The sequence below is a fragment of the Rhinoderma darwinii genome, chromosome 11 (genome assembly GCF_050947455.1).
Source record: "Rhinoderma darwinii isolate aRhiDar2 chromosome 11, aRhiDar2.hap1, whole genome shotgun sequence".
Classification (NCBI taxonomy): domain Eukaryota; kingdom Metazoa; phylum Chordata; class Amphibia; order Anura; family Rhinodermatidae; genus Rhinoderma; species Rhinoderma darwinii.
The window spans coordinates 90032024-90055079 of record NC_134697.1 but is presented as its reverse complement, the minus strand read 5'-3'; the positions used below and the strand labels follow the sequence as shown (position 1 = coordinate 90055079).

General features: G+C 44.3%; 1 protein-coding gene across 1 annotated transcript; it reads left to right on the top strand.

Annotated features, from left to right (window-relative positions):
* The first annotated feature begins 9502 nt into the window (after positions 1–9502).
* Positions 9503–11180, top strand: LOC142663010 (uncharacterized). The gene is made up of 2 exons (XM_075841304.1): positions 9503–9698; positions 10214–11180. The coding sequence occupies exons 1-2, from the start codon at positions 9503–9505 to the stop codon at positions 11065–11067; spliced, it is 1050 nt and encodes a 349-aa protein (XP_075697419.1). The 3' UTR covers positions 11068–11180.
* Positions 11181–23056: the final 11876 nt, after the last annotated feature.

Sequence of the window (23056 nt, the reverse complement as noted above, 5' to 3'; positions counted from 1 at the left end):
AGGGACATAATACAATTAATATGAAGGAACAGGGATGTAATGCCGGTAAGATGACGGAACAGGCACATAATGCCGGTTCAGATGAGGGAACAGGGACATAATGCCTGTAATATGAAGGAACAAGGACATTATGCCGGTAATATGAAAGAACAAGGACAAAATGCCTGTAACATGAAGGAACAGGGACATAATGCTGGTAATATGAAGGAACAGGGACGTAATGCCAGTAATATGAAGGAACAGGGACGTAATGCCGGTAATATGAAGGAATAGGGACGTAATGGCGATAAGATGAAGGAACAGGGACATAATGCCGGTAAGATGAGGGAACAGGGAAATAATGCAAAAAATATGAAGGAACATGGACGTAATGCCGGTAAGATGAGGGAACAGGGACGTAATGCCGGTAAGATGAGGGAACAGGGACACAATGGCGGTAAGATGAGGGAACAGGGACATAATACAATTAATATGAAGGAACATGGACGTAATGCCAGTAAGATATGGGAACAGGGACATAATACAATTAATATGAAGAAACAGGGATGTAATGCCGGTAAGATGACGGAACAGGCACATAATGCCGGTTCAGATGAGGGAACAGGGACATAATGCCGGTAAGATGAGGGAACAGGGGCATAATGCCGGTAAGATGAGCGAACAGGGACTTAATGCCGGTTATATGAAGGAACAGGGACATAATGCCTGTAATATGAAGGAACAGGGACATAATGCCGGTAATATGAAGGAACAAGGACGTAATGCCGAGAATATTAAGAAACAGGGACCTAATGCCGGTAATATGAAGGAACAGGGACGTTATGCCGGTAATATGAAGGAATAGGAACGTAATTCCGGTAATATGGAGGAACAAGGAGATAATGCCTGTAATATGAAGGAACAGGGACATAATGGCGGTAAGATGAGGAAACAGGGACATAATGCCGGTAAGATGAGGGAACAGGGGCATAATGCCGGTAAGATGAGCGAACATGGACTTAAGGTCTGCGGCTCCATGACGGCTTGTGCATACATTCTATTAGATCTAGTGGCATTTTTCTTGTTCTGTTCTGTATTTTGGAGCAGCATGTTTGTATGTCCTTATTAGTATGTATATCATATAGAAGTATATAGCAGATATATAGAGATGCTGCCCTATAGCATGTACATACCAGGTATCATATACCCCCCACAGCTCCCCATAACTGTAATAGCTGCGGTGTCCCCATAACTGTAATAGCTGCAGTGCCCCCATAACTGTAATAGCTGCGGTGTCCCCATAACTGTAATAGCTGTGGTGCCCACATAACTGTAATAGCTGCGGTGTCCCCATAACTATAATAGCTGCGGTGCCCCCAAAACTGTAATAGCTGCGGTGCCCCCATAACTGTAATAGCTGCGGTGCCCCCAAAACTGTAATAGCTGCGGTGCCCCCAAAACTGTAATAGCTGCGGTGCCCCCATAACTGTAATAGCTGTGCTCGCATAACTGTAATAGCTGTGGTGTCCCCATAACTATAATAGCTGCGGTGCCCCCATAACTGTAATAGCTGCGGTGCCCTCATAACTGTAATAGCTGCGGTGCCCTCATAACTGTAATAGCTGCGGTGCCCCATAACTATAATAGCTGCGGTGCCCCATAACTATAATAGCTGTGCTGCCCCCATAACCGAAATAGCTGCTGTGCCCGCATAACTGTAATAGCTGTGGTGTCCCCATAACTATAATAGCTGCGGTGCCCCCAAAACTGTAATAGCTGTGGTGCCCCCATAACTGTAATAGCTGCGGTGCACCCACAACTAATAGCTGTGGTATCCCCATAACCGAAATAGCTGTGGTGCCCCCATAACCAAAATAGCTGTGGTGCCCCCATAACTGTAAAAGTGACAGTGTCCCCATAACTATAATAGCTGTGGTGTCCCCATAACTATAATAGCTGTGGTGCCCCCATAACTGTAAAAGTGACAGTGTCCCCATAACTATAATAGCTGTGGTGTCCCCATAACCAAAATAGCTGTGGTGCCCCCATAACTGTAAAAGTGACAGTGTCCCCATAATAGTGACACACAGTGCCTACTTGAAAGTGACAACAACAGTTCTCCCATAACAGTAACAACTACCTGCAAAAGTGTCCCCATAACAGTGATAGTCATAGTGTCCCAGTAACATTCTCAATGCCCCCATTACAGTCACATTCAAAGTATATGCATAATAATAACAGCCACATCACCACCGTGACAGTAATAGCCATGGTACAGCCACAGAGCCCCCATAACAATGACAGTAATAGCCATGGTACAGCCACAGAACCCCCATAACAATGACAGTAATAGCCATGGTACAGCCACAGAGCCCCCATAACAATGACAGTAATAGCCATGGTACAGCCACAGAGCCCCCATAACAATGACAGTAATAGCCACGGTACAGCCACAGAGCCCCCATAACAATGACAGTAATAGCCATGGTACAGCCATAGAGCCCCCATAACAATGACAGTAATAGCCATGGTACAGCCACAGAGCCCCCATAACAATGACAGTAATAGCCATGGTACAGCCACAGAGCCCCCATAACAATGAAGAAAGTAAATAGGAGGGAACCTCCAGCTCACCTTGAGGCAGAAGAAATGCAGGTGCCTGATGCGCACGGATCCTCGTGTCGGCACACGCTGATGAAATTGTAACAGAGGAAAAAGTTGAGATCCAGCGCACGAATATGTTAAAATGGAATCCAGTTCCAATTTTATTGAATAAACAGCATAAAACAGGGAGTCTTATTCCCCAGTGGGTAGGGTGGATGTAGATAGAAGAAAAAATGAATGCGTAGCCTACGCGTTTCAGACGATAGCCTCGTCCTTAGTCATGGCTGAGAATGAAAGATTTGACAGCTGAGGTTGGAGCTATATCCTGTTCCCGACACGTGAAAATAGATTGCGGCTCAACACACAAGTCGTGTGGAACGCAAAACGTATGATTGGACTGATGATACTGTTTATCCAACATTGATTTTTACATCTGGGAATACGATGGAATAGTCTACCACTTAAGAATCATTTAATGGTAGGTAAATAATTACAATATGTGTCAGTTGCCGACAAATTAATAACCAGGGACGCGCGAGTGCCAGGGAACATGACAACGCGATCAACTCCTGGTGAGTAGATGGTTAATTTGTATGTTAATTCCCACAGTGTTTTGGTATCAATTTCAGTCCGGGGAGAAAAATACGTAATGAATGATGATATTTACTAGTCTTGCACTAGAGATAGCTCCTGTCGACAAATCTCAGCTTGTCAAAATTATGCTGAAAGGAAAGAAAATGAAAAGGTGCTTGTAATACAGAGTAAAGAAAAATAGTAGAAATAGATAAAAAGTGACAAACATTAATTTAAATGCTTATAATGGACTGCTGAATATATATACACCTTGTCACTTGAAAAATAACTGTGTATATGTGTTTATGTATATCACAGGAACTAGAACACCAATGTTGTTACTATATTATTTCCTGAGACGAACAATGAATGTAAAATGATATATTGTAAATGTGACAAATGTTTCAATATGAGACTACCAGGCAAAAAAATTGGAAAATGTTACTTTACACTAATGGATTGAGTGAAGACAAATATTTCTAGAAATAGATGAAAGAGGGAGCCCAAATATGATTTTCCGATATATAGCAAATTATTAGTTAATCTATTTTAATTATGTATATTGAATGGTCTATGTAATCAAGGCCTGTTTATTAACTATAGACTAATTTTCTGTTTAATTATTTTATAATATGTTTCAAGAAAACAAGCTATTTTAGTAATGGAACATGAGTTCTTTCCTTAAATTTAACCCGTGAGGGTGTCTCGTTTTAAGACGGAAAATCCAAAAGGCTTCCCTTCCTAAAATTTTGTGCTTCAAATTACCTCCCCGTTTGGGTGAAAATACCTTTTCAATTGCATAGCATTTAAGGGAATCAGTAGATCTATTATGATGTTTTATAAAATGCTTGGCTGCATTAGATGTATTTAAAATATTTGGATTCCTGATATATCCCAAATGTTCCAAAAATCTTTGTTTGAACCTGCGACTAGTGCAGCCAATATATTTCAAATTGCATGCCGAGCATTCAAGAATATAAATCACTGACTCACTATTGCAATTAATGTAGTTTTTGATGGGAAAACTATGGGTATCTGAAGAGTCGAAAAAGGTTTTTTTGGGGGAAGCGTAAGTACAAGTTTTACATGGATGTGTACCGCATCTATAAAAACCATTTTGTTCTATCCACGTACTTGTGCGTATCTCTGGTCGCAGCATAGATGGAGCTAATGCATTACCTAAGGTAGAAGCTTTACGTGCAACTATATTGCAGCCTTTTTTCAGAATCTGATCTAATATTGGGTCCTCCTTGAGGATTGATATATGATTCAAAACAATGTTTTTAATTGCCGCAAATTGATTGCTATACTGAAGGATAATTACTGGTTTGTTGGTATCTGTTGTTATATGTTTGTTGGTATTAGTGAGCATATCTTCTCTACTTTTTTTAGATACAATTTCAGAGGCTCTTTTTAATGTCCAATTTGGATAGCTTCTATTGTGTAGTCTCTGGCATATAATGTTTTGTTCCGCCATAAAATTCCCATCCGTATTACAGTTTCGTCTGGCCCTATGCATTTCCCCAACTGGGATAGATGTGATCGTTTGCTTGGGATGACTGCTTTTAGCGTGGAGAATGGTGTTCCCCGAAATAAGTTTGCGATGTGTTTTAGTGCAGATGATTTCGCCTGCAGTCCCTTTCAATTGCAAATCCAAAAAGATTGTATTGTTGGGATGAAACGTATGAGTAAATTTAAGATTGGCAATATTGGAATTGAGGTAAATGTTTGTCACTTTTTATCTATTTCTACTATTTTTCTTTACTCTGTATTACAAGCACCTTTTCATTTTCTTTCCTTTCAGCATAATTTTGACAAGCTGAGATTTGTCGACAGGAGCTATCTCTAGTGCAAGACTAGTAAATATCATCATTCATTACGTATTTTTCTCCCCGGACTGAAATTGATACCAAAACACTGTGGGAATTAACATACAAATTAACCATCTACTCACCAGGAGTTGATCGCGTTGTCATGTTCCCTGGCACTCGCGCGTCCCTGGTTATTAATTTGTCGGCAACTGACACATATTGTAATTATTTACCTACCATTAAATGATTCTTAAGTGGTAGACTATTCCATCGTATTCCCAGATGTAAAAATCAATGTTGGATAAACAGTATCATCAGTCCAATCATACGTTTTGCGTTCCACACGACTTGTGTGTTGAGCCGCAATCTATTTTCACGTGTCGGGAACAGGATATAGCTCCAACCTCAGCTGTCAAATCTTTCATTCTCAGCCATGACTAAGGACGAGGCTATCGTCTGAAACGCGTAGGCTACGCATTCATTTTTTCTTCTATCTACATCCACCCTACCCGCTGGGGAATAAGACTCCCTGTTTTATGCTGTTTATTCAATAAAATTGGAACTGGATTCCATTTTAACATATTCGTGCGCTGGATCTCAACTTTTTCCTCTGTTACACCCCCATAACAATGACAGTAATAGCCATGGTACAGCCACAGAGCCCCCATAACAATGACAGTAATAGCCATGGTACAGCCACAGAGCCCCCATAACAATGACAGTAATAGCCATGGTAGTCACAGAGCCCCCATAACAATGACAGTAATAGCCATGGTACAGCCACAGAGCCCCCATAACAATGACAGTAATTGCCATGGTACGGCCACAGAGCCCCCATAACAATGACAGTAACGGTGTCCTCACATAATTAATGTACAGAGTGCTCCCATATCAGACACAGTGCCCCATAATAGTAATAGCTCAGTGACATCCACAGTTCCCCCATAACAGTGACAGCCATATTTTCCCTACAATTGTGACAGCCACAGTGCCCTCGTAACCGGGACAACCACAGTGTTTCCTCTACCAGGACACTTGGGAGCCACGCGCTTGTTAGAGAATTGGGGTCAGTTCACACGTAGCGTCAATACTGCGGAGAGACCGCGGCGAATTACATTAGCAGCAAAGTGGATGAGAAAGAACAAATCCACCGAAAACCCTTCATAGACTGACCGGCGGTGCGTTTTTAAGCCGTAGTTTGTCCATTTATGCTGCGGAATCGCTGCTTTTCTGGTGCAGGTTTTCCCCATTGAATTTAAAGGGAAGATGAGCCATGCGTTGCTGCGGAAACCCTGCGATTCCACCGCAAATATCGCAAATGAGAAAAAAGGTTTTTGAGTTAAAATGAAGAAAACAGTTTATACTTACCCTCCGGCGTTGTCATGGCGACACGTCTCCGTCTTCTGAGCGTAGCCCGGCCTCCTGGGATAACGTTTCAACCCATGTGGCTGCAGCAGCCAATCAAAGGCTGCAGCGGTCACATGGACTACAGCGTCATCCCAGGAGGCCGGGCGACGCTCAGAAGGGGGAGACGTGTCGCCATGACAACGCCGGAGGGTAAGTATAAACTGTTTGTTTTTTTTTTAGATTTTCTGCAGCGGACATTTTTGCCTGATAACCCTGCACCACAATTTGGTGTGTTTTTTTCGGGTGGTGGGATTCCCTGCGGCTTCCAGAACTAATACTTTGTGTACTTTCCTGTGTGTTCGCAGGACAAATCCCATTCTCTGGCGACCTGGTTCCGCTCCCTGCACTTTATACACTCAGCAGCTGGGGGCACCAATCTGGTCCCGGGGCTGAAGTTGATCACAGAGCGCTCCTGCGGGGCCGAGTGCCCACAGCGGAGGGGTATGCATCGTGGCTGTGACTACTGAGAAGAAGAGCTGGAGGGAGTGGGGGGCCTGCTGTGACTATTGGGAGGGTGGAGGGAGTGGGGGGGCCTGCTGTGACTATTGGGTGGGTGGAGGGAGTGGGGGGCCTGCTGTGACTATTGGGAGGGTGGAGGGAGTGGGGGCCTGCTGTGACTATTGGGAGGGAGTGGGGGGCCTGCCGTGACTATTGGGAGGGTGGAGGGAGTGGGGGACCTGCTGTGACTATTGGGAGGGTGGAGGGAGTGGGGGGCCTGCTGTGACTATTGGGAGGGTGGAGGGAGTGGGGGGCCTGCTGTGACTATTGGGAGGGTGGAGGGAGTGGGGGGCCTGCTGTGACTATTGGGAGGGTGGAGGGAGTGGGGGGGCCTGCTGTGACTATTGGGAGGGTGGAGGGAGTGGGGGGCCTGCTGTGACTATTGGGGGGGGTGGAGGGAGTGTGGGGCCTGCTGTGACTATTGGGAGGGTGGAGGGAGTGGGGGGCCTGCTGTGACTATTGGGAGGGTGGAGGGGTGCTTCTGTAACTACTGGGGAAACGGCGGACGGCCAAGCTGGACACAAGCTTTAGGGTATCTTCACTGCATCATGGCATATCGGCATGGAATTAAATGCAGATTTTGTGGCAATCATGGCAAAACTGCACAAAAAATACTGCCCGGTGTGAATGTGCGCTTACTACTAGAGGGGGGAGCAGATAGAAAATTGTTGGTTCAGGCTTGAAATGACTTTTTTCTCTTTCTGTAGATGGTTGCCCGATTGTGTTTATATTAGGTCCATTAATTGTGTCATCATGATGGGTAAAGGAATCCGTCATAAGAATGAGAGAATACTAAACCTCACTCTGGAGATCATCTACCTGCTAACGGGAGAGGTGAGGGATGCTGGGAGTTATGTCACATGACGTCTCTCTAATCTATATTAATATACTACGAGTATGAGGGATTGAAAGAATGTGTATCGGGACATGTATCAGTGTCTCCCCATACACAGGACTACGCTGTCCTGAAGAAAACATGTGATGAGGGTGTGACCTCCGGCGGCCGTTCCCGTGTGTCAGGAGGAGGGAGCAGGACCCACAGCCCCATCACAGGACCTCTACCTCACTCACTGATACATGAGCAGAAGATCCTAGACCTCACCAACAAGATCATTCATCTGCTGACCGGAGAGGTGAGGACCACCGGGAATGCTGGGACATTATATAGTAACGCTATGAAGGTGTCGGGATGATGACTGTCTCGTGTGTCAGGTTCCTATAAGGTGTCAGGATGTCACCGTCTATTTCTCCATGGAGGAGTGGGAGTATATATACAAGGATCTGTACAAGGACGTCATGGTGGAGGACCAGCAGCCCCTCACATCACCGGGTAAGAGGGATCCGTGCAGGGACGTCATGATGGAGGACCACCAGACCCCATCACCGGGTAAGAGGGATCTGTACAAGGATGTCATGATGGAGGACCACCGGAACCGCACATCACCAGGTAAGAGGGATCTGTACAAGGACGTCATGATGGAGGACCAACTGAACCGCACATCACCGGGTAAGAGGGATCTGTACTGGGACGTCATGATGGAGGACCACCGGAACCACACATCACCGGGTAAGAGGGATCTGTACAAGGACGTCATGATGGAGGACCACCGCCCCTCACATCACCGGGTAAGAGGGATCTGTACAAGGATGTCATGATGGAGGAGCACCGAAACCACACATCACCGGGTAAGAGGGATCTGTACAGGGACATCATGATGGAGGACCATCGGCCCCGCACATCACCGGGTAAGAGGAGACTTCCATTATAGGGGTTATGCGGGGTCCAAAACTTATTATCCCTGCAGTATGTGAGTACATTCGCTAATATACATTCCGGTCCCCTTCTTTGATGACGATTCTTTGTCATGTGACTGAGCCCGTTGTACTCTATGTAATCGCTGTTCTATTTCTCCTGCTTGTACATAGAGTAAAGCGGGGCCGTCACATGACAAAGAGTCATATCGTCATCAAAGAAGACTGTGCAACTAGACTTCCGGTCCCCCGGCAGCGCTATAAAAATCTATTAAAGCTCATAATCCGCGCCACCGGGGACCGGAATGTATATTAGCGAGTGTACTCACATGCTGCACAGACTACACCGCTAATACATTTTGGTCCCCGCATAACCCCTTAAGAAGAGAACAGTTTTGAGGGTCACCTATCTGTCACCCCACCATCTTTTCATCAAATATACACTATGTATTCAGTCACTGTCCACGTGTTTCCTATAGATGGATCCAGCAGGAAATGGCCAGCAGGGAGATGTGCCAGTCCAGTGAACCCCAAGGATAGACCAGAGAAAAATCACAATGTCCGACAGAGTCATCAGGTATATAGGAAATATCTTAGAAACGACATTGTGACCTGTGGAACCTCTACACATATTGAACGTTATTATGTTTGATTTGTACGTTTAGATTTTTTTGTCTTTCTTGATTTATTTCTTTTTTTAGGCTGAAGAACTGGTTATTATTAAAGTTGAAGAGGTGGAAGGGCTAGAGGAAGAAGGATAGACATTTATCTGGCATGATTGGCAGAATACAGAAAAGAGGAACATATTGCCCATGTTTAACCCCTTCGTCAGTCTCGTATTCTGCCATCTTCTCTGCCAATGTAAACTAGTGAGGAAAATGCATTTGCCAAATGAGAGGTGGGAAGGAGGAGCCTTCAGTGACATGCACACGCTGCGTATTACGTGCGGAGTTGCCGTGCAGGTTTTCCTGCAGCAAATCCGCAGCGTAATTCAGTACCGGCGAAGGCAAATCAGGTTTCAACTAATCTCATCTACACAAAGCAGAATTTTTCCTGCACATAAATCGCCCTGCGGTGCGTATTTTATAATCTACAGCATGTCAATTTATCTTGTGTTTCTGCCTCACAATTGTATCTGACAAAATTGGAAAAAAAACGCAGCAAAATGTAAAAACCGACCTAAAAACGCATAAAAGAACGGTGCGGATTTGACCTGCCTGTCTTTACCTACCGTTTTGATTCAGATTTCCTGCATCAAATTACGCAATAGCCTAGGCAATTGCTTCCGGCAAAACTACGGGTCCGATGCACAACAGAGAAAATCGGAAACCATGGGCACCGGATCCGTCACCATTGAAATCAATGGCGATGGAAACGGAAACCTCTGGTTTACGTCAGTTTGTGTCTGTTCCTGGTCCCGTTCTGACGGAAACCTCAAACGGAACGTCAGAATGGGACCCCAACACAGATGTGAACGAGGCCTTAGCCTTGATCCTTTCAATAATAGTGATTTAGAAATATTTGCTTGTTATTGTAAGATGTTTCTGTAGTAAACTTTAATGATTAAAGATTTTATTTTTCTCGTGCAGATGGATCAATGATCAAGAATACACTGGAGAAATGTCTCATGTTGTCTTCTGATTGTAACATAGACAATGACAAGCCCGCACACAATTCTCCAGGACATTACCCCATTTCTCACAATATAACAGACTCCCATAATGGTAGAATAGCCCATGGAAGTGGTGACAAGTATCAGTGCTCTGAATGCGGGAAATCTTTTACCCAAAACGGGTCTCTTAACGTCCATAAAAGAATCCACAAAGGAGAGAAACCCTTCTCTTGTTCAGAATGCGGAAAATTGTTTATGCGTAAATCTGACCTGGTTAGACATTACCGAGTTCACACTGGAGAAAAGCCATTTGTATGTTCAGAGTGTGGGAAGAGTTTCAGTCAAAAGTCAAAGCTGGTAAGTCATCAACGTACCCACAGGGGCGAAATCCTCTTCCCATGTCCCGAGTGTGGAAGATGTTTTACAAATCGAGCTATACTTGCAACACATCTGAAATTTCACTCAGGAGAGAACCCATTTCAGTGTTCCGATTGTGGGACGTGTTTTCAGTACAAATCGTATCTTGTTAAACATCAAATAACTCACACCAAGACAAAACCCTTTTCTTGTTCGGAGTGTGGAAAATATTTGACCAACAAGGGCGCCCTCATCTATCACTTGAGGACACACACAGGGGAGAAACCTTTCTCCTGTTGTGAATGTGGGCGATGTTTTACAAGTAAAGGACACCTTGTCACTCATAAGCGGACCCACACAGGGGAGAAGCCATTTTCACGTGCAAAATGTGGGAAACGTTTTGCCCGTAAGGCAGACATGGCGATACATCAAATCATGCACTCAATCGAGGAGCCGTTTTCATGCTCCAACTGATGAGGAATATTACAGAAATGTCAATCAGAAAATGACTCCTAAGGCATCAATTCTATTTTTGGAACCTGTAATGCATAAAAAAAACTAAATAAAACTCATCTTAATTTATTACACACATGTGGATGTGAATCCATTTTTATCTTGCAACTAATAGTGTTTTTCTTCTCCAGTTTTTCTTCTCCAAATTTAAAGAGGACCCGTCACTTGGTCATATAAGTTGAGCCAGTCTACTGACCTGATTAGCGCTGTCTCTGATTCCAGCAATGTTTTTCTTTTTTTCCTGGACCCCCACATTCCAGAGATATGGCCACTGTTGTGTTGGCTCCCTATATGCTGTAGTTAGCCAACAAGGCGTGAACTACCCTCAAGCTGCCTCGCGCTGGTTGGTCAGTATCACAGGAAGGGAAGCTAGCCCCACCCCCTTGACTAACTACAGCAAATTAGCATATAGGGAGCCAACACAACAGTGGGTCATATCTCTATATCAGGAAAAAAAGAAAAACAGCGCTGGAATCAGGGAGACAGCGCTATTCAGGTCAGTAGACCAGTTCACATTATATGACCAGTGACAGGTCCTCTTTAAAGCATCAGCGTGTTAGTATTACAGACCATTTTTGAAAAAAATCTTTTCTATCTTTATGGTCACCGATAGGGTCCTGATCCACCATCATAATTTAGTCTGCCCATAGTAGTTTTTAGTCCTTTGGAAAAACTTCTTTGCATTGGTCAATAGAGGTCTGCACACATTCGGTAAGATTCATGAAAAGTAGTACAAAAGAAAAGTACAGTAGTCGCCCAGAGCCACCAATCAGATTTTAGTTTTCCAAAGATCCTCTGGAATAGGAGAGATGGAATCTGATTGGTTACTGAAGGAAACGACTCCACTTTTCCTCTGCACTACTTTTCATAAACCTCCCCAATTGAATTTGAAGCTTCCAACTTTGATCAATTTTAATGTCCATTTTTTTTCCAAAGGATATTCCGTGGCGAGATTTATTAAGACTGGCGTTTTATACGCCAGCCTTAATAAAGAGTTTACAGGATGTGACACACTTATTAGGAGGTGAACGTCTCTTAATGAATGTTTAGCCTGATTGGAGAGGGGGAAGGTCCGGGGTCCGGTATGGGCCTCTACCTTGTTACGCCTCACAGAGTGAACTCTACGCCAGCCAGGAGCCTTATTCCGCTATCATTTACGCCAGCTTCTGGGGTCAATTATAGTAAATAATTCCCCATATACAAAAATAATTCCCCACCATGTAACTCTGCTACCGGTCAACTGAAAAGTCATCCACAAGAGGGAAAAATGTTTCCCAATGGCGAAAAACCAGAAAGAGTCACTTGGGAATTACACATGACGGGGGAATTTTTTTCCCTCTGACAGATGACTTTTGAGTTGACAGGTAGCAGAGTTACATGATGGAGAATTATTGACCTTTTTTTTTTTTTTTGCAGCGCAGGGGAGAAAATAGAAGACGGAAGAATACTGTATGTGCCTATATGTTTTTTTTATTTTTTATACTGCTCATTTATTTGTATTTTTTTCAGGTGTAGCTGGACCCTTTGGACTTTGTCGTAGATTTGTTGGACTATTGCGATAATCTATGTTTTAAAAAAAAAAAAAAAACATGAAAATTAAAAGGGCTGCGTGGTGGAGTTTTTATTTACATTTTTTTTTCTAATGTCTGTGTTTTATATTGCATTACGCCTTAGTAAAGGCCACTGTCTGGTTGACAGCATCCATTACTAAGGCCGGGCTTAGTGTTACCCAGTAAAAAGGATGCAAATAACCCCCATTATTACCCCGGTACCCATCACCACCATGGGTACAGGGAAGAGCCGGGTACAATCCAGTACCCGACCATCTGAAGCGATGGCTGGGCAATGGGGCAGCCGCAGGTTGGTATCATCGGGCTAGAAAGGGCCAGGAAACTGTATCAACTGTATCCTGGGTCTCCTAAGTGGCCCATCGATGCAGCACTATCAGCCAGTGGAGCTGCTAAGGTCTTAGAACATCAGGGGCACAAGCCCCAAGACATGTTTTACCCCCCAGAAAATGTATATTTGACAGCATATCTATAGGACTATGACCCCTATAGCTATGCCACTGGATAGGGTTATATACAGGGCCCAGCAGACAGTATCACACGTGATAAGATTGGATACAGCGGCTCTGCAGACAGTATCACACATGATAGGCTGAGATAAAGGGAACAGCAGACAGTATCACACATGATAAGATTGGATACAGCCGCTCTGCAGACAGTATCACACATGATAGGCTGAGATAAAGGGAACAGCAGACAGTATCACACATGATAAGATTGGATACAGCGGCTCAGCAGACAGTATCACACATGATAGGCTTGGATATCTGGCCCAACTGACAGTATCACACATGATAAGATTGGATACAGCGGCTCTGCAGACAGTATTACACATAATAGGCTTAGATACAGAGGACAGTATCACACATGATAGGCTTATATACAGTACATGGCCCAAGCAGACAGTATAGCACAGGGTAGTAGGCTGTGTTCAGACTGAGTTTTTTGCAGGAGGAAAATTCCTCCTGCATTAACTGCTCCAGACGTTTTTTGCACAGTGGTTTGACAAAAACTCGTCAAGGTGTTTTTTTTACCCTTTCTGACTGATTGAAATGGGGTTTTGGAGGCGGAAACCGCCTAAGGATGGGTCATGTCGCTTCTTTTTACCGCGATGCAGTTTCTTTACTCGCGGTAAAAAACCTTGTCTAACTCCCATTGAAATTCAATGGAAGGCATTTTCGGGAGTTTTTTGACGAGTTTTGCGGAGCGGTTTCCGCGCCAAAAAACTCTGTGTGAACAAGGCCTTAGATACAGGGCCCCAGCAGGTATCTGTGAGTTATTCACTAGCATTTGGTGACATCCACTCAAGCCATTTTGCCTGGCACAGGTCTTTACAGATGTATCTCCATATGACGGCCTCCTGGATACCAACCGGCCACCTGGTATATTGATGACTGTACACAGGAAGGTGTCATCACCCTCTGAACTACGGACATCTGCAGAAAGCGGCTACAACCAGTGAACTGCTCACATCTGTGACCAACAACCCCTTCTACGTAGACTCCACCAGGAGTTCCCTTATCCATTAGATGTTACTCCCACTGGCTGGTTCCAGAATACAACAGCGACTGTAGCAGCAGCATCGTTCCGCTGAGCTCCTCCGAGTTGCCTTCTTTCTTCCACATCTGGTGAGCACAGGTCCCTTGTGGCCCTCACATCCCCTTCTTTCTAACTAACCACCTCAGGAGAGTTTTACTGCGTCTCTTTTTTAGAATCGGTCACACAACGGCCTCCCAAAACCAGGGTGTAGTTTAACCTACAGGTATTTCCAAGCCAGGCCTATAGAGACTACTAGTAGGTGCGCTCCTTTAGTGGTGCTTACACCGAACATTTTGCACTAACATTATACAGTGCGCTGAAAAAACTATTTGCTCCTTACTTGAATTCTATTTTTTTTTATAATCTGTCTCATGTAAATGTTTCACATCATCCAACCTATTTTAATTCCATTCCATTTAATGAGAATAATTCAAAATCTATTTTGCCCATGTGATCAAGTAATTGCCCCCCTAAAGCGAACTGGTTGCGCCAGCCTTGGTGGTAACAACTGCAATCAAACGTTTGCGATAACTTGCGATGAGTCTTTTACATCTCTGTGGAGGAATTTTGGCGTGCTCGTCTTTGCAGAATTGTTTTTATTTGGTTACATTGGAGGGTTTTCGAGCATGAAGTGCCAATTTAAGGTTTTGCCACAGCATCTCAATGGGATTCAAGTCAGGACTTTGACTCGGCCACCTCAAATTCTTAATTTAGTTTCTGTTGACCCATTCAGACGTGGACTGTCTTGTGGACTTCGGATCTTTGTCCTGCCCCTTGGTGCTGCAGCTAATCTGTGCTCCTTGGGGAGAGGCTCTAAGCAAAACTATTCTCCTTCCTACTCTGGCAGCTGACAACAGTGCCTTATTTTCACAGCAGAAGGAGTCTCCAAAGCTATACCGACATGGAACTGCAGAGGCTCCGCTCCTTTCCTGACAAGCAGGAATGAAAGCTATTTCTATTGGCTGATCTGCAGGTATCAGAAGATTACAATGCAGAGACAAGGTTGTGGGGAGAGTGACTGTGCATGCATGTCCACCAGCATTGAGCTCAGTAGGTGGACGTGCACATTGCTATACACTTTGAACACCCGGAGGCACCATAAATATGTAAGGTAAATTTCATAAATCTCCACTGGATCATTTTTTTTTTTAACAGTAAATGGAAAACATAATTTTTTTTAATGATCTTTACAATGTATATGATATTTAATAATGGGACCACTACGTTAAGGGGCTAAAAGTAGTCATGGCGACGTGTCCCTCTATTGTCCAGCAGCCCGGCCTCCTGGGTTGACGTTTCATCTCATGTGACTGCTGCAGCCTGTGATTGGCGTCATGAAACGTCATCCGAGGAGGCCGGCCTGGATGGAGAAGTATATAAAACGGGTAAGTTTAAGCTTTTCTTTTGTTTCAGCTATTCTGTCGCAAAAAAACGCAACATTTGAGATTTGTCGCAAGTTTTACCTCCGCATTGAATTAAATGGGGAAAACCTGCAAGAAAAAAACAGCAATTTCACAGCATAATGCTGCGGATTCATATAAATCCGATTGTTCAAATCTCATTCCCTCTGCCTCATGCACATGGACTTCTATTGGCCACGGGAACCTTCCCGTTTACTTACAGGAAGGTGCCCGAGAAGTTGAATAATATAGAACATGTCCTATTTCGGGCTGTAATAACAGCATGGGCAGCCCATAGAAGTCTATGGGGCTCCCTTAATTACGGGTGGCTACGTGTGTGCAATCACGGGAGCGTTGCTAGGCGACATCAGGGGATAGTCACTGTCCAGGGTGCTGAAAGAGTTAACTGATCGGCAGTAACTCTTTCAGCACCCGGGATAGTGACTACAGGAGTTAATAGTATTAAAAGTTAACTTACCCAGAACTCCCTGCTGCTTGCTCCAGTCCGGCCTCCCGGGATGACGTTTCATCCCTTGTGACTGCTGCAGCCAATCACAGGCCAATCACAGGCTGCAGCGGTCACATGGACTGCCGCGTCATCCAGGGAGGACGAAGTGGATGTCAAAAGAGGGACGCGTCACCAAGACAACGGTAAGTATGAACTTCTTTTACTTTCAATCGCTGCGGAAACTCTGCCCAAAAGGCAGCACTGATAGAGAGAAGGGGCTGCCGATTAGTGCAGAGAAAACGGATCTGTAAATACGGGTGGAATATGAGTCAAATACGTGTAACAAAGGACCCGTATTTACGCCAGTATTTACGGGAGGAAAAAAATATGTTCGTGTGCATGAGGCCTTAGGCTGCAGATTTTACGCAATGAAATACGTTGCGAAAAATCTGCAGTATTTATTCTACTAAATGTCTATCCTCAATAGACCGAGATGTGATCCTTAAAAAGTTGTGGTGTAAAGGGGAAATTCGCGTAATAAAGTAAAAAAAATATGTTATTCTCAGACTGTAAAAGAGATCAAAAGCTGAGAGGGTCTTTTTGGAGGTAAAAAGATAACAAAAACGTTGAGTTTTCACTTATATACCCGACGAAGCTAAGAATTATCCATAGAGGTCAGACAGTCGTCTTAGGAGATCCAGTCCTTAGTTACAGCTTGTGACTAATATTTTTGAAACATACATCGAATAATAGCTGGTTTCTGCCGGACAGCCGCCTCCTGTAATGTCCGTGGCTGCGGGCTGTCAGTGCCAACCTCCCCCTGACAGCCGCAGCCACGAGTCGACAAGCGCTGGCCCCAGCCTCCTCCTCAGGAGACGCCAGCTCTTGCATCCACTCACCTCTGCCGTCCCGTAGGGTGCGCGCGCATGCTCGTGCCCGCTCTTAAAGGGGCAGCGCGCGCACCGAACCTCAAGGACGAACTTTGACCCGTGAGTACCCTGGACTATAAGAGGGGTCCAGCCCCCTAGTTCTATGCCTGAGCGTTGTTGTGTTCCCTAGTTTGTTTATGTGATGGCCTCCTAGTGTGTTTCCTGTTCCAGTCCCTGTCCCTATACCCATTTCCAGTTCGTGTTCCTAGCAATCCATACCTTCCTGGTCTAGCACTGAGCTGTGCCAAAGTCATGCTGTGCTGCATCCACGTCTGATTTGCTTCACCTCGCCTGACGTTCGCCTGCTACCCAAGTCCCAGCCGAGCCTGCCCTGCTGCTGTCTGAGATGCCACAAGTACCTATAGAACTATAGACCCTCACCTGCTCCCTGTTGGCCAGCTGCCTTACCGCCAAGGCGGTACAGCCCAGTGGGTCCACAGACCCTTCGTGACACCTCCATTGTAATGAATGGAAATCCTAAGAGAAGGGGCTTTGCCTTCTAAACTCTCATGGGCGGTTTTGTGGGTGCATCTACTTAGTGACGGAGTGCCCTCCACTTTGCACTAATCAAAGTAGGCACAAGTAGGTATCGTAGGTATTAATACCCAGACTGACAAGGGAAGAGTTTGTGTATTTCGTATATGTCTATTTTTAGTGAACAGAAAAATAATATTTCTCGCCCCAAAAAATCTGAACACGTGATTACAAGTTTTCTATAACCCCTTAACACAGAATGACGTCCATACAGCTACGTCGACGGAAAAATAAAAATGTTATGGCTCTTGGAATGCAACGATGGAAGAACCAAAAACAATGCTTGGTCCGTAAAGGGGTTGTCCGGGCACGGGGCGGTTTTTAATACGGAGGACCTATGGTCCACAGGATAGGTCCTCAGGATAGGCATGGACATCCGGTGCTTGGAATCAGCCGGAGCAGCTGATCGGTGCCGGGTCTTTATTTATAAAATCTGTTTCCATCTAAGGACGGTGATTTGTCAATTTCCCGTTTAGAGAACATAATCATTCTTTACATCAATGTTCTCCCACAATTGAACATGTCATTTTTGTCTCACTTTTGTGGGATTTTTGATGTATATTAAGACTTGTTTTCTGTGCAAAACATTTTCCACAATCTGAGCAGAAAAAACGGCTTCTCTCCAGTGTGCGTCCTTTGATGGATGGTCAGATACGTCTTCAATGAAAAACATTTCCCACATTCGGTGCAAGAGAATGGCTTCTCACCTGTGTGGGTTTTCCCATGGTTGACGAGACTTAGTTTATGAGCAAAGAGCTTCCCGCAATCAGCACATGGATATGGTTTCTCCCCTGTGTGAACCCTCTGGTGTCTTCTAAGTTTTGATCCACTTCGAAAGCATTTTCCGCATTGTCCACATTGGAACGGCTTATCCTCGGTGTGAGTTTTCTTATGTTTATTCAGATAGGATTTTAGTGGAAAATATTTCCCACACTCAGAACATGAACACATATTATTGTCCTTACAATCTGTACTAGGTGAATTGACGCTCAATCTAATAGAAGAACATTCCTGGTGGTCAGAAGAATCGGATGATAAACCTGCATTAACAACCCTTGGAGAAGTGACATTTTCTCCTGGAGAACCTTGAGTGACGTTGCCGTTGTCCAGTATACAGTCTGGAGATAAAAAGAGACATCCTTCCAAAATATTTTTGCTGTCCTCTCCATCTGTGGGAGCAAATGTAAAGATGTTAAATGTAAAGATCTCTTATCAAAGTGTCAGAGTAGAAAGTTATGACAATGATGATAGATGTCACAGCATTTCCAAGGATGGCAGGAGTCCAAAAGATGATGTTGGCTCCTCGTAGCCCCTACTGGACACTTCACACATATCAAGGCTACCTGATCATGATTGTTTGTATTTGCGTCCTGCAAACAATGGATCCATTGTCCGTTTTTTTGCGGTACGACAGTGTGTCCTCCGCATCCGTCCCATTTGTTCCATAGGTTTGACTTGAATGGGCGAGACCGAGCCACAAATACTGACAGGAACAGGACCTGCTCTGAGTTATGTGGCCCGGTCCCACTCAAGGATCTGTGAAGAACATGGCAGTGTGCACGGAGCCATAGAAATGAAGGGGTCAGTCTGCCGTCCGTTACAATACGGATAGCACACTGACGAGAAGAACGGTCGTCTGCATGTAGCCAAGGAGAGTTCATAAAAAGAGATTGTTTTAGTCACTGAACAGTTTGTGGTTGTCGCTCACCTGGGTAGATGTTGTTAGAAGTTTCTTCCTTATTGCACTTTTGATCCTCCCACACATACGCCTTGTATCCTCCGTCTACATTCTCAACTTTAACCCCTTCCCGACATTTGACGTACATGTACGTCATGGAAAGCATTGACTTCCCGCAAAATGCCGTACATGTACGTCAAACGTTTGGCACCGGCTCAGAAGCTGAGTCGGTGCCATCATCGTCGGATCTCAGCTGTATCTTACAGCTGACATCCGACTGTAACGGCGGGGACCGAAATTAGCTTCGATCCCCGCCATTAACCCCTTAAGTGCAGCGCTCAAACGCGATCGCTGCACTTAAGGTGTTTGCAGCTCATCGGAGCCCCAGCAATGAAATTGCCGGGGTTCCGGTGGCTGCAATGGCAACCGGAGGCCTAATACTGGCCTCCCGGTCTGCCTAGCACCGAAGCCGGTCAAGATCCGCCCGGCGGCGGAGCCTGATCGGCTTCCGTAGCTGCCGGCAAGATGGTGCCGGGTCAGGAGCTGATCCGGCGTCATCAGCGGTGGAGGTCAGCTGTACTATACAGCTGACATCCACCTGTAACGGCAGGAACCGGAGCTAGCTCCGATCCCTGCCATTAACCCCTTCGATGCAGCAATCGAAAGCGATTGCTGCATCGTAGCGGTTACTAGCAGATCGCCAGCCCTGATAGGCAATCGGGACTGGCGACTGCTGTTATGGCAACAGGAGACACAATGGTCTCCTGCTCTGCTATTACGGAAGCCGATTTAGGCCCCGCCGGGAGGCGAAGCCTAAACGGCTTGCTGTCAGTGAATGACTGATAGATCTAATACATTGCACTACATAGGTAGTGCAATGTATTAGAAAAAAAAAAATCTGACCATTGGACCTTCAAGTCCCCTAGTGGGACTTGAGAAAAAGTGTAAAAAAAAGTATAAAAAAGTATAAAAAAGTGTAAAAAAAAGTGCAAAAAATAAAAGTTTGAAAACAATAAAAGTTTCAAGTAATCAAATAACACACAATCCCCCTTTTACTCTTATCAAGTCCTTTATTATTGAAAAATAATAATAAACCATATGTATTTGGTATCGCCACGACCGTAACGACCTGAGGTATCAAAATATTATATTATTTATTGCACGCGGTGAACAGCGTAAAAAAAACCCGTAAAAAACTTTACCAGAGTTTGTTTTTTGGTCACTTTGCCCTACAAATATTACAATAAAAAGTGATCAAAAAGTCGCACGTATCCAAAAATAGTACCTATAAAAACTATAGCTCGTCCCGCAAAAAACAAGCCCTCATACACCTCCGTCGACAAAAAAATTAAAAAGTTATGGTTCTCACAACTTGGCGACAGAAAAAATACATTCTTTTTACAAAAGTAATTTTATTGTGAAAAAAGTTGTAAAACATAAAAAAGTGCTATAAATTAGGTATCGCCGGAATCGTACTGACCCGCAGAATAAAGGTAACATGTAGTTTATAATGCGTGGTGAACGCTGTATAAAAAAAAACAAAAAAAGCTGTGCCAGAATTGCGTTTTTTTGTTTACCTGGCATCCCAAAAAATAGGATAAAAGGTGATCAAAAAGTCGCATGTACCCCAAAATGGTACCAATAATAACTACAGCTCATCCCGCAACAAACCAGCCCTCATACCGCTACGTCTATGAAAAATAAAATTAGTTATGGCTCCAATAAGTCAGGAAATAAAAAAATATGCAGTTGTGCCCGAGGGGAACATTTCTTCAGTTTCAAGAGGCGATTTATCAAGGACCTAAAATTAGGGAACCAGGAAAGGGAGGGCCCAAACATAACCGCTGGAAGCGACGGTGCCCGTATTATACCAGGACAACACTTCCCAGCAAAATTCCCCAAACTACAAAGGCGCGGAGTGTGGACCAAAAGGGGGATAAGAAATGACACCATTTATCAGTGCGACACCGGCCTGTGCAGAAAGGATTGCTTCACAGCGTAACACACATCTATGGATTATTTTTATTTTTTTATACCACCTGACTATGCCCCTTATATACTCCGCCCCGCTTACATGTACCCCCACATTATAAAACACCAGCAATACTCAAACAAATATAGTACCAAGCAAAATCCGCTCTCCAAAAGCCAAATGGTGCTCCCTCGGCCCTGAACCCTACAGCGTCCCCAAACAGCAGTTTCCTTCAACATATATGGCATCGTCATACCCGGGAGAACCCTTTTAACAATTTTTGGGGTGTGTGTCTCCAGTGTCATAAGCTGGGCATGACATATTTGCCACTGAATGACATATCTAGGGAAAAATATTAATTTTTAACTTGCACCATCCGCAGCGCATTCATTTATGGAAAAGACCTGTGGGGTGAAAATGCTCACTACACCCCTTAATTAATGCCTTGAGGGGTGCAGTTCCATAGTGGGGGTCACTTATCAGGGGTTTCTTTTTATTATTTCACATCTGAGCCTCTGCAGTTGTGAACCAATACTTTGTAAATCGCCAAATTAGGCCTCCACTCCGCATGGTACTCTTCACTTCTGAGCCCTGTCATATGTCCAGACAAAAGATTAGTGCCCCATGTAGGGTGTTTCTAAAACCGGGAAACACCGCATAATAATTAGAGAGCTGTCTTGTTATGGTGGCACAAGCCGGGCACCACATATTGCATATCTATGGAAAAAAATCCCATTTTCACTCTGCAACATTGAGCGCACACTAATTTCTACAAAACACCTGCAGGGTTAAAATGCTTACTACACCCCTTGGTAAATGCATTGAGGTGTGTAGTTTCCAAAATGGGGTCACTTCTGGGGGGTTTCCACTGTTTTGGGCCCACAGGTGCCCAGAAACCAATCCAGCAACATCTGCACTCCAAATGGCGGTCCTTCCCATCTGAGCCCTGCGGTTTGCCCAAACAGCAGTTTATGACCACATATGGGGTATTGCCGTACTCGGGAGAAATAGCTTTACAAATGTTGGGTTCTTTTTTTCCTTTATTTGTTGAGAAAATGAAAAAATTTGCGCTAAAGCTACGTCTTATTGAAGAAAAAGGACTGTTTTTATTTTCACTGCCTAATTCTAATAAATTCTATGAAACATCTGTGGGGTCAAAATGCTCACTACACCCCTAGATGAATTCCTCAAGAGGTGTAGTTTCCTAAATGGAGTCCCTTTTTGGGCGTTTTCATTGTTTTGTCCCCTCAGGGGCTTTGCAAATGTGACCTGGCCTCCGCAGATCATTCCTGCTTAATGTGATCTCAAAAAGCCAAATAGCGCTCTTTCCCTTCTAAGCCCTGCCGTGTGTCCAAACAGCCGTTTATTACCACATGTGGGGTATTGTTTTACTCGGGAGAAATTGCTTTACAAATTTTGTGGTGCTTTTTCTCCTTCAGTCCTTCTGGAAATGAGAAAAAATTAGCTAAACCTACATTTTCTTTGAAAAAATGTAGATTATTATTTTCAGGGCCTACTTCCAATAATTTCTGCAAAAAAACTGTGGTGTCAAATCGTTCACTATACCCCTAGATAATTTCCTCAATGGGTGTAGTTTCCAAAATGGGGTCACTTGTGGGGGGTTTCCACTGTTTTATCCCCTCAGGGGCTTTGTAAATGTGACATGGCCTCCGCAAACCATTCCTGCTAAATTTGAGTTCCAAAAGCCAAATGGCGCTCTTTCCCTTCTCAGCCTCGCCGTGTGTCCAAACAGCCGTTTATTACCACATGTGGGGTATTGTTTTACTCGGGAGAAATTTCTTTACAAATTTTATGGTGCTTTTTCTCCTTTAGTCCTTGTGGAAATGAAAAAAAATTAGCTAAACCTACATTTTATTTGAAA